The following is a 14,014-nucleotide window of genomic DNA, read 5'->3' as shown; positions in this document are numbered from 1 at the left end:
AGTACTTCCTCATAAACTTCTGAGCAGAACCTGGGGAGACACTGCAGGATTTGTGCTCCATTTCTGCCTGTCTGTGTGTCAGGGGAACCCTTTCAGCTGATGCCACATCCCATGTCTTGGCACCTGTTTTCACAGCCCTGGGTTTATGGAGTTCCTCACCTCTGGCCAGCCAAACCAAAAACTGCAAGACAGACCTTGGGGAAGCTGTTGCTGACTTGGGTGGCAAAAAGGGCTAAAGCTGGACTGGCAGCACAAAGATCCAGCCCAGAACCAGCCCAGTTCTCCACACCAGACCACCATAAATAGTGGTCTTGTAGAGTCCCCTCCCTTTGTGGTATTCTTTGTTGAGTGATACCAGTTTGAATAATTAGTTTTAATAAGTCTATTTCATAATTTGAAGACATTTTAAATGAAAAAATTTGCATGTGGGTACCCAAGCAAGTATCCCACTGCTTTATGGCTTCCCACTGAGCTGATAATGAGTGAAACATTGACTGGCAATTGCATCTGAAGGCAGGAAGATATCTTAACTTTAGGCTTTTAGATGGAAAAAAGATTAACAAAATGAAATGGAGAGGAATTGTTTTAAGTGGCTTTCCAGTTTCAGAAAGTTGCTGGGGAAATTTGGGTTTGGAAGTATCTTATTTCCACTTGTTTTGCTAAGGGAATTTGCTGTTCAGTTTGCATAAAGTATGAGGATAATGATATCATGGCACGTTAAAGCTGACCAGCCCTTCTTGTAAAATAAGGTAGAACTCAGATTTTATCTTGGGAATGATTTCCACTGCCACAGGGTACTGGTTTGGATATTAACACAGTGATGATGCTTAATATTGTCAGGTGATCTTGCTTATTTTTTAGTGCTGTGTAGTGGTTACTTAAATGTTATGGGATCTAGATACAAGTCATTGGAACACTTGGAGCCAGTTGTAGTATCAGCATAAACCCTCAGAGGAACTGCTCCTCCCTGCAGTGGTGGACTCTCTCCATGGATTTCCTTTTCTTTACAGGGAGAGGAGGCTGATGATGATGACATTTACAACGTGCTCTCCACTCTGAAGAGGCTGACCTCTTTTCACAAGTAGGTGGTTTTTTCCCCCTCTGTTAATTTTCTCCTTTCAACAAGTATCAGGAATGTCAGGTGTTGGGAAATGAGAAAATATATGGCCTGAAAGATGAAGTGCAGGATGATTGGTGGTATTTGTCAGTGTACACTGTTTGGATTAATCTGGGTCCTTGCTTGGTTAATGCCATTGCTTTTGCAGATTTGATTTGCAGGTGGCATATCCTCCCTTGCACTAAATGCTTTTGCACTCTGAGTATCTTACTAAAGAAAGTCCTGCTCCCCTGGGTAACAGACAGTGCCCGAGGGACACTGGCACCAAACCTGTGCTTTGAGCCTCAGCTTAGGAGAGCCCTGCTGGAGGTGTTTCTCAGTGCCTTTGAGGTACTTCTCCTCAAAATTATAGAATTAATTAGTAGTAGTAATAATAATAATAATTAATGGTTTATGGTGAGAGCCTGGAAGATGCATTTTCTTCCTGCAGTTGAATTGTTGGCCAAGTTTAACTGTGTGGATTGCACAGAAACTCCTCCCCTGAGCACAAACCAGCTCTGCAGGCTCCTGCTGCTCTCAGAGCCCTCGGCACCCTCACAACCTGGAGAATTCCACTTGAACTGTGAATTTTGGAGCACAAGGACCTGATCTTCCCCTCTGTCAGCTGTAGGAAGACTTTGCTCCTGGGCAGCATAGAAAAAACTCCATGTGCAGGTGGCTCAGAGCCACAAATCATTTCTTCCTTGTCACAAGGTGTGAGAGGACCTTCCTTCACTGCCTCTTCTATACAGCTTACTTTGAGTGATTTCATTTCTCTTTCTGTGCTTAGTCTTCACTTATCCTGAATCCTGCATGGGTTTACTGTATGAAGTGATTCTGAAACCATTTCTACTCTTTGTTTCCATTCAACAGGAATCCCACAAAGATCATTAAATCGTTACTAATTTCCATAGTGCAGCAGGCTGACACATATGCAAATGAGGCTTTCAGTCTCCCTGGTAACACTGGAGCCACTTCTACCTTCCTGAGAGGACTGGTGAAAGCTCCAGTTCACATTCAGGAGAGAAGCACAAATCTCAAGGCTTTTCTGAGAGTCTCCCTTATATTTTTTTTCCCTCAGGGTTCCAAACCTGTAGGGAGTTAATTCAGCCCATAAAAACAGTCTTGTTGAATAACACACAAATCAGGGTAGGGGACATCTACTTCCACCTTCACAAAGCAGGGAAGAGCAAAGAATCACAGCTGAAAAACAGTTAATGTGTCATTCCCCAGCTGATTTGTGATTTATGATTACAGCTCAGTGAGAATTTCTAATTAATATCTACTTGCATTTAAAGAAGTGAGGAAATCTTTTCATTACTGTGCTGAATGTTGTGTGAGATGCGATTTCTTTGTGCAAGAAAACATTTACACCATCCAAGACAGAGTTTTTGCTGCTCCCTGAGCTCTGAGATTGGGATGTTCAATGCAAAACTCCCACAGAACGTTCTCTCAAAGGCTGGGACTGGCATTGTCTGTCAGCAACTGGGAGCCAAAAGAAATTAAATCAGTGGAAAGGTGAAATCACAGGCTAACAACTGATGCCTTTCAGATCTTCTACAAGTGCCTTGATAAAGTAGTTGCTGGGACTTGGAAAGGAAACAAGTCCCTGTCTCCTTCCAGTGAGAGAAACTCCACTGGGCCTTATCTGTGCTTCTGTTTCCTTGGTCGCTGCTGCTGCTGCTGCTTCACACTTTAGGAAAAAGAAGACCAGCAAGGTGGAAAATACATGGTAAGGGATTATGAGAAAAGCCTTCCAGACCAAAAGCTCCTGTACTGAGATTTCTCAAGCCTGAGCTAATCCTCTTTCTGAGAGGGTCATGTCAACAAAGGGCTCCCAGCACACTTTTTAATTCATGTCTTTCCATCAAACAAGGATATTGGTATTCCAATACAAATGAAATTCATCATTTAAACGTTTCCTTCCACATTTTTAGAATACAATAATAAATTTTCTTGAGATCTTCTGAATAGAACCCCTTGAGTATCCACTTGGGGTTTTTTTGCCAAAATCTTGTAGCATTTTTTTCTGTCCTTAAGTACATGGAGACAATTTTTCTGTACTGACTCCGACCTAATTCAACTGTAAGAGCTCTCCAGATGAAAGCACTATGTGTATAAGTGTGATCAGCCAGGGCACTTCCCAGACAGGTGAATCCATGGTCAGATCAGCACATCCTCTCTTCCTCATTTAGAAACCAGTTGCTTAGTCTTTTTTGCAGTAGTTGGCCAGTGCATCCTTCAGACTGAGTTACTCAGCAGTTTGCTATATCCAGGAAAAGTAGAAGTGGTGAGAAATGAAACCTCACCACAGAAATTAGACTATGTCCAGCACAGCTGTTCAAAGCCCAAGGTGCAGCTTCTCTCACTTTGGGCCTCTTTATAAAGGGAGGCAGTTTTGTGGGTGCAGAGATCATCTCTTCAAAAAGAAACTTTTCTAAGCTGCTTCTTGCCATGCTTTTTGAAACACTGTGGAACTGGTGCCTTTCCTTCAGCTGCCAGCTGTCAGACAGGATGTGCCCCAGCAGACAGGGCTGGCCAGAGGGATGAAAAAACTGAAATGAAATGCTGGACCTTGTTTTCTCTGGTCCATGAAGACCCTCTGACACGGAAGGGACTAAGGGAAAATTCTGTGGTGTGTGAATTTTCGTTCTGGGAGCCTGTGTGTCAGTCTGAAGCTCTGTGGGAATCGTGTGATGTCCAGGGTACCTTTATAACTGTTGTTTGGATTGCCAGGAAGCTCAGAAGAGACAAAGGGGTGCCAGAATAGGCCTAAATGTATTCTGGAGGCTCTTCCCAAAGGAAGTTTATATTGAAAAGCCCTGTGCAGCTTGCATGCAGTGAGACTTTTGGAGCTCTGGAAGCTGCAGAGCTCATCCTGGGATGAGCTGTGGGGCCCTGGCCCCTCTGAGCCCAGAGCTGAGGTGTCCCAGGGCTGGGGCAGTGGGACAGGCCTTGTGCCAGCTGCCTGACAGGGGCTCTGACAGGAAAGGGCAGGGATGAGGCAGCTCTTCCTTCCATATTCTCTGTGGGATAATCTGTGCTGGTATCTGCCTCTGCACACCAAGGAGACCCTCCTGCTTTAATTACAGTGCTGTAATTAAGGAGGGACCACTCTGCCCTGCTGCAGCTCTGTGATTTGCTGAAGCAGCATCTATGTGCTTAATGTCACTGGGGCACTACTCTGACACCTGTAATTTTATCTATGAAACATTTTATTTTAGTGCTTTACAGACCATCTAAGTCTGTGAAGTATTTTTACATTTTTTATGTTTTCATTTCCATTATTTTTTAAAAGTTTTGCTGTTGTTCTATTCATGGATTTGAATTGGAAGTCAAGATGCACCTTGGCTTAGTGACACACCCCTGGAGTGCAAATTGCACTTGCTCTCAGCACGAGGGCATTCACTGTTGTGTTTGCTGTGAAACTTTGATCTGAGACATTTCCCAGGGCTGACACACTCCAGAGTGGGAAGCATTTCATGCCTGGGGCTTCAACAGGATCTGAGCATTCCCAGCCCCAAGGTCACCCTCTGTCCCTTTCAGAACCAGAGAGTTATTCTTTCTGGCAGAGCAGGGCAGTTAATTATTCAAACCCAGCCAGGCAGCTCCAGAGCAGGGCAGACACCAAGGGTGGGCAGAGGGAGCATATCCTGGAGATGGAAGTGCTGGGTGGAAGGGAACCAGAACCAAGAGGCTTCTTAATTTAACTTAGACTTACCAGGTCAGTCTCAGTATCCCTTCTTCCAGGTGAGTATTTTAATCAACAAGTTTCTGATTTTTCTGAGATGGTTTGCTTTTTTATAGACATATTATAAATTTTAAAATTATCTCAGTTTAATTCCACTGCAGAAAAATGTGTTAAACCTAAAATTTCTTGTGAGAGTATTTTTGTCTTTTAGGCAACCTGATGTTTTGCAATTTCTTCTGTATTTCTCATTTCTGTATTAAAAAGCTGCTTCATGAGCTGTTGAGGTCTGTGAGGCTGTAGAGTGTTTGTTCCTAATATCATTTGTGTTCCTCTCACTGGTGGATCAGGTTGGTGCCACTGAAATGTGAAACAATGAATGGGGGTGGCAGCACCTTTTCTGTCTCATGTACGTCTTGTAAATCATGCTCATTTCACATGGTTCAGGATATTTAAGATCTAGTGATAATGAAGGTTATTTCTTTCCAAAGGAGACAGCAGAAAAATATATGTTTATTTTGCTTGAAGATATTGCCACAGTTTGGCCATAGTTTCTGCTGCAATGTCAGAGAAGAGTTTCCTGGAGTTCTGTCAGTGCTTAGAACCAGAGAGGGAAGATGATTTAGAGGCAACACTGAGGAGGAGCTTGTCACTGCACTTAGATGTGTGGAATGTAGACAGTTTATCTCCTCCCTACAGAAATCCCATGAAGTAAAACGCTTTTCTGGATTATCAGAAAGCTGAATTTCTTCTTTTAGCCTGGTGTGAGCTGCCTGCTCAGCAGGCTGGGTCGTGTGAGCTGTGCAAAGCCCAGAGCTCTCTGGGCTGCTCCTCCTGGCTGGGAGGATCTCAGCTCATGTGGGTGTCTCCTCTCGTTGCAGTGCTCATGATCTCACCAAGTGGGACCTGTTCAGTAACTGCTACAGATTGCTGAGAACTGGAATTGAACACGGAGCGATGCCAGAACAGGTACAGCAACACCTGCCCTGCACAGTTGGCTTTCAGTTCAAGGCTTTAAAGAGTTTGGCTGTACAGAAATTCAGAAGATTAATGCACTGCACTTTGGTTATTTAGGGAAACCAGGGAGTTTTGGATGAACTTTATTTTGTAGGCAGGCACTGACTACAGGAGGTGAAAATTCTTGGATTGTTGAACTACTTCCCTCACCTTTCTCATCTGTAAAGTAGGGAACAATTAATGTTCCTGGCTGGGAAAAGCAATGCATGTGTACAATCATGTACATGATTTTACAATCATGTAAAATCATGATGTTTACACTGTAAACCTTGGCTGCAATTGGAATTACCACACATGATTGTTGTGCATTGAAGGTAAGATGGAAGCTTATGAACACCAGGAAAGAACATCATCCTAGTGAGGTTCTTCTAGTGAACAGATCTGGGACTTTGTTTCTTCTTAGTTCAGTTTTAGTTTCACATGAATAAGCACAGAAACCATCTCACGTTCTCCCAGGATTCCAGTTTAAGCTGCAGGATTCCTACTCCAACATTTAAGCACATTTTAAGTTCTAATTTGTTTTCTATTAGAAGACAGTTGTTAACTCTACCTCAGCTTCATTTAGAAAAAAAAAAAATCCCAATTCTCACAAAATTCTGTGTAAGTATTTTGCAAAAGGACCCTTTTGCAAAGGAGGCATTACCACGTGGCATGTGGGAGTCATGGCTCTGAGCTTAGGAAGAAAGTCCTGAAATCTGAACTCTCCTTAGTGTTTCTTCCTGAGACCACTCTAAGGAGTTTGAAAATTTTAGCACCTAATGGAGAGTTGAAATGTTAACAAGATACCATGGATGCTTTAATGGGCACCATGAATATGAGCCTGGTCTTCTACATGAGACAAGTTGTATTTTCTCCCTTTTTTTGGCAATTGGGCCATGTGTTCATTTGACAGTGGGACAGATTTGTGGGCTGGTTTAGCAGTGAAGCCAGATTTAAACAGCTGCTTTTGAACTGAGATACATATTTGTTGGGTTGTACCTCTGTCCTGCTGCAGCATCACCTCTTGCTGTGCCCCAGTGCAGTTTCCTGTTGTTTCCCAGCATTTCCACAGTGGTTTGTTCACCTGTAGTAGGCTGGTTTCTTAGTACTTACCTGAGACCTGCTCCCCTCTCTTGGCCCCAAAATGCATTATAAATTTTCTCTGCACTTCACTGCTGTGATATTCCCAACCCACGGGTTCTGTGTGTTCCTCCTGTTACAGATTGTTGTCCAGGCACTGCAGTGTTCCCACTACTCTATTCTCTGGCAGCTGGTGAAAATCACCGAAGGCTCCCCTTCCAAAGTAAGTAGAGATTTTGGTCATGCACATTTTACTGATGAAACACATAATTTTATGTCATCTCTAACATGTGTAAAATGTTGGTGTCTGGTTTGTTCATATTTCAGGATCTATTTAACATCACATGCACGTGTCTAAGCTATGCAAACAGCCTTTATCGGGATTTTATGGCAGCTGATTGTTACATTTTTATTGCTCGAGATAATTAATGCATTTATTGTGAGTCCAGCAGTTTGCATAACTGATAAGTGATGTTGGCAGTGCTGATGAATAGTTCTAAGAAATGCTGGTGATAGCTTAATATTTATGTGTAGTTACCTTACTTACCTTTTAATTGCATCTTTTATGTTGCAGTAGAAATGTAAGGTACTGGCAGGAACAATTGCTAATAAAAAGAAATGCACACAAGTGTAATGCAGGCAGGACAATGTGACATGTAACTTGTTTGTTAGACTGAGCTTTTCCAGGACCTTTCCTTAGCTCTTGTCTCACTCAGAGGCCAACATCCTGTCTTTTTAGAGCTTTTTCAGAAGTAATACATCAAATTAAAATGGTACGAAAACTGAAGTAATAATTATACTTCCCCATCAGCATCAAAAAAAAAAAAATACTCTACTAAAATGCTACTAAAATGAGCATTTTATGCACATAAAAATGATAAAAATGCACTGTAAATTCTTAGAGTTGTTTTGAATGCTGACCTGTATCGATGTTTAAAAATAGCTACTAGAAAAAAAGAATAGTTTCTTTATTCTGGCTTTCATTCCCATTTCCCCCTGCAGCCTCTTTCTTGAGCAGCCTTGGGCTGGCTGGAGCAGTTTGTTCTGGGTGGTTTTCTGTCGAACTTCCATTGTAGTTTGTTTGATCTGCACTGTATCTGTCATTTCATCCATTAGGAGATCATTTGGCCCATGGCTGGTGTGTAAGCCATGATTTAGACTTGGAAATGGGCAGGCATTAAAGGGGATCACTTGAGAAGTGTGGGTAGACAAAGAAATAACACCAGCAGCTCAGAAGAAAAAACAGTGTCTTTCATGAGCATTTTTTAGGTATTCAGGCTTTTACAGGACCATTTCTGACCCAGTATTTTACTATGTAGGTCCATCCAGGTTTTTAGTGTTACTTTGCTGTATCTGTAATGATCTGAGGGCAGGCTGGGGTTGGGGGGTATCTTTATGAGAGCTGTATAAAGTAGAGAGTATAGCTGTAAAAAGTAGAGAGGCTTTGGGACATGCAAGCCTTTCAGGTTTGAGCTGAAAGCAGAAGATTACAAAAAAAACACAAGCTAAGAGCAATTGCTTGTTTTCTGTTTAGATACAAATCAGGTAAACTCTGAAAGAGAAGGAGAAGGTCGTTGGTACTTCTAGGGGGGTGAGAGCAGGGGAAGGTGAGGTGGTGAGTGTTACTGAGGGGAAAGTGGGAGCTGAGAAGTGGAGAAGGAAGGAAGATAAAAGATGGAAAGGCTAATGGGGAGAAAAGGATTTATAATGTCATAAAAGTAAGTCCTTGTTTTTCTGTATCCCACAGATTTATGAATTTTTGTTCCCAGTCTCATGTTTAGAAGATGATTTCTTAGATTTCTCTTAGGCATCCAGGCTGAGAGATCAGAGATGGGGGGATTGATTTGTAAGAACTGTTCATGTGCTGCCAGCTGGGTCATTGTGTGAGTTCCTGCTGCCAGGAGGAGCTGCTGTGTTTCACATGGTCAGGTCCCACTTAGGCATCCAGTGCACAGGATAAAGTATATTAACATTTTGGGATTGCCAGCACAGCAGTGAGGGGTGGGAAGAGGTGCTTGGTTTGGTCATTTCAGGCATATATTGGCAAGGTTTACATTCCTGAATCAGGGATGCTCTGCATCCAGCAGGTGTCATTTTAGTGCAGGGAGTTGGCAGGAGGGATGGGGGGTGCTGGGAACATTTCTTTCCAAGTGAAACTTGGGCATAAACCCAAACCCAGGCACATGAATTGCTTCCTGAGAGACACTTTCCAGTCCAGCTGTTGGGCAGGGTTTGGATTTGGGCTGCCTGCTGGAGTTCAGGTGTGTTGGACCAGAGGCTTTGTAAGCGTGGCAGGGGAAAACTCCATGTTTGTGGTTTAGATCAGATCAGGGTCAGGTCAGTTCATTGATTTATTAACAGCACACAATGAAGGTGCAGTGAGTGCAGCACATCTGCAGGATAAGCACCAGGCAGACAGCAGGGAACCAGGACACTGGGCACTGATAGTGCTGCTGAGCAGCCACAAATGTCCAACTGCCCTCAGCTGCTCCACGTCACTCCAGTCCCCTCCCCAGGACACACAGAGCTCCAGGAGTTACCAGGGGGGTGCTCTGCAGATTCCCCCAGCTGGGTGATGCTGTTTGGGTTACAGCTTTGATCAGAGAGCTGAAGAGAGCAATACCACCATAAAAATGTATCAAAGACATTCAGTAGAAGGATGATAATTATCACTCCAAATTCTCTGCCCAATAACAAAGATTCCACCAGTTAAATGCAGCAGAGAGTTGGGGCAGAGTTACTCTAAGACTCTTTCTCAAGGTAGCCTGTGGAGAAGAGGGTGCACTGAGGAGTCACCTTGGTGTCTAAAATCTGAAAGGAACAATTGATCACTAAAGGCAGGTTGCAGCAGGGAAGGGTGAAATGTTTAAACCTTGAAATACCCACAGTGTAATGCTTGAATCTTTGGTGGTCCACGTTCAGAGGAGGTTGAGGCCATGGCTGTGGGGGCTGTCAGGGTGCTCTTGGGGGGAAGTAGTTCATCCCATGGCATTTGTGGGAGCAGTCTGTTGGAGCCTGGAGAAAAACTGTTCTTAAGTGAAAAGGGGTTTAAGGAGGGTTCCAAAGGAAGCTGGTTATTTCTCAGCAGGAGCTCTCTTGTCTGTAGATCTTGGGGAGCAAGTACCTCTGGAGGTAGGAGACTTGTGGATTAACTCATACTAGATTTCTTCATGTATTCAATAAATCAGGTGCCCAGGACCATTGTCCTGTGCACTGGGCATGTGTGTAATGAAAAGGAAGTATTTGCAGAAGAACAGAGTCCAAAAACTTAGAGCAGTAACAAAAAAAGCATGAACAGAAACATGGAGAAGAGGCAAGAGGGAGGTCAGAGAGCTGTGAGTGAGCAGCAGGCAGGCTGGCCAAAGGCATTGCTGTTGTAGTGTGGTGAGGAGAGGGGGGTTAAAGGGCAGCGTGGTGACCTGGTGGCTTTTCATATTTATATGGGCACAGTGAAAGGTGGCACAAAAAGCTGGAGGGAAGAAAAGAATCCCAAGGTGCAGAAAGTTGGACCATATTCCAGAGTCACATTGGAAGCTGGTGGCTTTTGGACCAAGCTGGAGAAGGGTGTTAACAGTGCAAATCAAGACTTTAGAGGAAAAGCAGTGGGCAAACAGGGAGAAAAGCTCTGGGTTTGGTAGATGAATGTAGCAGACACACAGCATTTCTAGATGTCCTCAGTGGAAAAAACATTAAATTTAAAGCTAGGAAGTAGCTGCAGAGTTGGAGACACCAGTCTTGGGAGCAGTTGTTTGGTTTTGGGTGGTGGCAAAGACACCAGTCCTTGCTGTCTGGCTCGTTCTGTTCCTGCCATGGACTAGTTAAATGTGCAGAGCTGTGACCCCCTGGTTTTCCCCAACACCAAGAGGATGGGGAGATTGTTTCATACCAGTTCTCTGCTGGAGGCAGCAGGTCAGGGATTCACACCTTGAGAGCCTTGGCTGGGCCTGGGAGTGGTCAGACATTGAAAACCTAATTCATTTTCTTTCCTCCCATTTTCTGTTTTGGAAAAAATTCCCCGCTCTGTGGTAGTCTGGAGATTTCTCCAAGCTCAGAAGGTCCCAGATGGCTCCCTTGTAGTGCTCTGCTGGGCTTTCTCCTGCTGTCTGTAACTTTTCAGCAGGAAACTGTATCATGTGGTGCTGTCAGGAGAGAGGGTAATAAATAACATGTACCTATGTGTTACTCACTTTGACTGAAAGAAAAATGGGAGACATTCTCATTCAGTTTTTAACCTTTATATAGGATTTTCCATAGGTTTTAGTTTCTCCGTGGAATTCATGACCATCAGGTAATTGTGATAGAGAGTAGGAAGCATTAAAGTGATTGTAATCCCAGTGTTAAAGGTGTGAATCAGAGTGAACTGATAAGCCTGGCACCAGTCCCAGGTAAAACCCTGGACTGGCAGATAGCAAACCCAGCTGGTACAAGGCTGCAGGGCCGGGAGGGAAGGCTGGAACACATCAGGCTGTTGTGGGAAGATTGCATTGTTGATGGAGAAGTTTCTGTAAGACACTGGTACCTCACTGCATTTCAGGGAATATTTGGATTCAGTGTCATTCATATTCAGTGGCTCTAAGCTGATTAATACAATAGGAAAATTTATAAGTGAGAAATCCTTCCTCAGTGGGATGGCTTCCACTGCATTCCAGGAGAGATCCAGTGTGCTGAAAGCTGGTCATTTGTGTCAGTCCTCTGGGAAGGTGAAGGCGTTTAGGGTGGGGAGGATAGAGATCAGCTGGTAAACAAAACACAATTTTAAAAAAGAAGAGGCATTCTAATCCTGCCAAATGGAAGGTTGTATCCAGGAACAAAGAGGCTGAGCAGGGGGCAGCTGTGGCTTAGAACAGAGCAGAGCTGTGGGCCAGATCCTGTCGGGGAGGGCACTGCAGTGGCACCAGGGATCCGGGGCTGGATTGGCAGGGACAAGCTGACAGGGAACAGCAGGGTGGGAGAACTCCCAGCCCCTCAGTGTCAGAACAGCACACTCACACTGGTGGAAATGGGAAGAGCTTCAGAGCCCTGGGGCCACTTGGGGTGCTTGGGCACCCTGGCAGAGCTGCTTCTGCTGAGAACCAGGAGGGGAAACACAGGGACCAAAAGGCTTTTCACAAACACAGAACGACAAGATCTCATGGCAGGAAGCACAAGGAAAACTAAAACCAGGAATGAGAGTCAGGGACTGAACAGGCAGCAGGACTGGAACATTCAGCAAGGCAAACATTGCACGTGCAGGGTGTGGGTTCCTGGAGTTTGAGTTGGATTTGCTGTGTAGGATGTGCTCCTTCCCCCTGGAAGCTGATGAAGCATCGTGGGGGAAGGGCTGCAGGAGCTCTGGGTGTTCATTTGATGCCATTTGGGGTTCTTGTTTCCTGCTGGGCGTTGGGTTCATCACTGCTGTGAGATGAGCCCCTCTCCCAGTGTGTGCCTGTTCCTTGGTTCCTCTGGAGTCACTCCTGGCTCTCACAGGAGGGGCTTTTCTGCTGGTTCTGATTTCTGTTGCTCTTGTCACAATGTTCCCATATCTTACATTCTGGTTTGATTTGTTTTCCCCAGTTCATTTTGTTATCCATAAAAATAAGAGACTCCTCAGATTTCTGTGCTTTACCCTCCCACCTCCCATGTCTATGGGATAATATTTGTGTGGAGCTGGATACATTCATTGGTGTTTTATTTTTTTGTCCATGTTGATTTATCTGAACACGGAATTCTTTATAAACCACCAAGTGGGCTGACCTTGATGTATTCAACCTTTTGTTCTGAAACATTTATAATTTACATTCGGTGTAAAACAGAGACAATTTAACTCAGGAATTTATTGTTTTATTTTTATTATTTATTACAGGGAAACTTTGGGTCAATCCTCAGAAAATTAATGGCTTTTTTCTACTCCGTGCTCCTTGAATAGCATATTTTTTCACAGCCTTTTTGTTGTATGTATGAAATTGTCACCATTTTTTTATTTTGCTTCCTCCTAGCAGTGTTTTTTTTTTTTTTTTAATTATTATGCACTTTTCCTTTTTAATGTTGATTTTAGGACGACTTGTTGGTGTTGAGGAAAACTGTGAAATCCTTCCTGGCTGTGTGCCAGCAGTGTCTGTCAAATGTCAACACCCCAGTCAAGGAACAGGTAAGGGAAATGTCTGGCACATGCTTTTGGAAAACTGTGAAGGAATTCCTGGGTGCTCAGGCTCGTGTCCAGCTCCCACAGCTTCAGGCATCTGCCTCAGTCACCTGAGATCCCTTGGAGACAATTCCTGTATTAATAGATGGCAGTGGGCACTTTTGGAGGGTGGTCAAGACCTCCAATGGGCTGAATCTTTCTGGATTTTTTCCCATTAAATCAAAGGGCTTGTTGAAATAATTCAGTCTGTCTCTGAAGAACACCATAGCTGCTGTTTGTGAATATTCACTGATTCGTGTCAGGTCTGTTGACATTTCATCTGTCTACAAATGGCATTTCTATCAGACCTCCCCAGATTTTGCAAAGACTTGCTGGCCTGTGGTATTTAAAAGATAATATTTCTTAAAAGACATTTTTGTTTCTTCAAAAGCAGGCTCTGCTTGGCATTTACACTCTGTTCTGCAGGCTGATAAATATAAATATTAAATGCTCAGAGATGTCAGCAGTTTATGTATGTTTAAACACTCGTGTCATTGGCTTCCAGCAGATTTACCTTTAGTAATTGGTTTTTAATATTCAGAGTAGTTACTCTTGGCATATTGTATTAATCTTCTATAATGTGAAAATATCACATAGTTCCATGCAAATGCCACCCAGCACAGCTTAAGGCAGCACTGAATCCTTCCTGCCTCAGCCAAGGGCAGCTGGTCCTTCCCATGGCTGCAGGGGCTTTGTTCCTGGTCTCTGTTAGCACCCACATTAATACATGTTCATGTACATTAACATGGCTTTGTTCTCTCTTTATGGGTTATTTCATTGGTAATTCAAACTTTCCAGAGAAGCTCCTTTGCAGTTCCCCATTCTGGGGAAGTTTCCAGGTTCAGCCACACAAATCCAGGCCCAGCCAGGCCTGGAGAGAGCAAGTGTCCCTGTCAGGGCTGGACTGGAGACTCCACAGGTCCCTCCCAGATAACTCTTCTGTGATTTTTGTTTATTTTCTTCCTTAAAAAGTACATTTCTGGGAGTGCAGGAC

The 14,014-nt window shown here is 43.8% G+C and overlaps 1 protein-coding gene across 1 annotated transcript in view; it reads left to right on the top strand.

The window, feature by feature from the left end:
* The window catches only part of STAG1 (stromal antigen 1), a 159,144-nt gene that overhangs the window by 129,227 nt on the left and 15,903 nt on the right, over positions 1 to 14,014 (top strand). The window contains exons 20-23 of the mRNA XM_051782368.1: positions 1,011 to 1,081; positions 5,666 to 5,753; positions 7,003 to 7,083; positions 12,895 to 12,987. Of these exons, the coding sequence (XP_051638328.1) occupies positions 1,011 to 1,081; positions 5,666 to 5,753; positions 7,003 to 7,083; positions 12,895 to 12,987 (333 nt within the window). The remainder of the gene's footprint in view (positions 1 to 1,010; positions 1,082 to 5,665; positions 5,754 to 7,002; positions 7,084 to 12,894; positions 12,988 to 14,014) is intronic.

Source organism: Manacus candei, unplaced genomic scaffold, assembly GCF_025592945.1.
Source record: "Manacus candei isolate 608988 ecotype Guabito, Panama unplaced genomic scaffold, ASM2559294v1 h1tg000015l, whole genome shotgun sequence".
Lineage (NCBI taxonomy): Eukaryota > Metazoa > Chordata > Aves > Passeriformes > Pipridae > Manacus > Manacus candei.
This window is presented reverse-complemented; position numbering and strand designations above follow the sequence as displayed.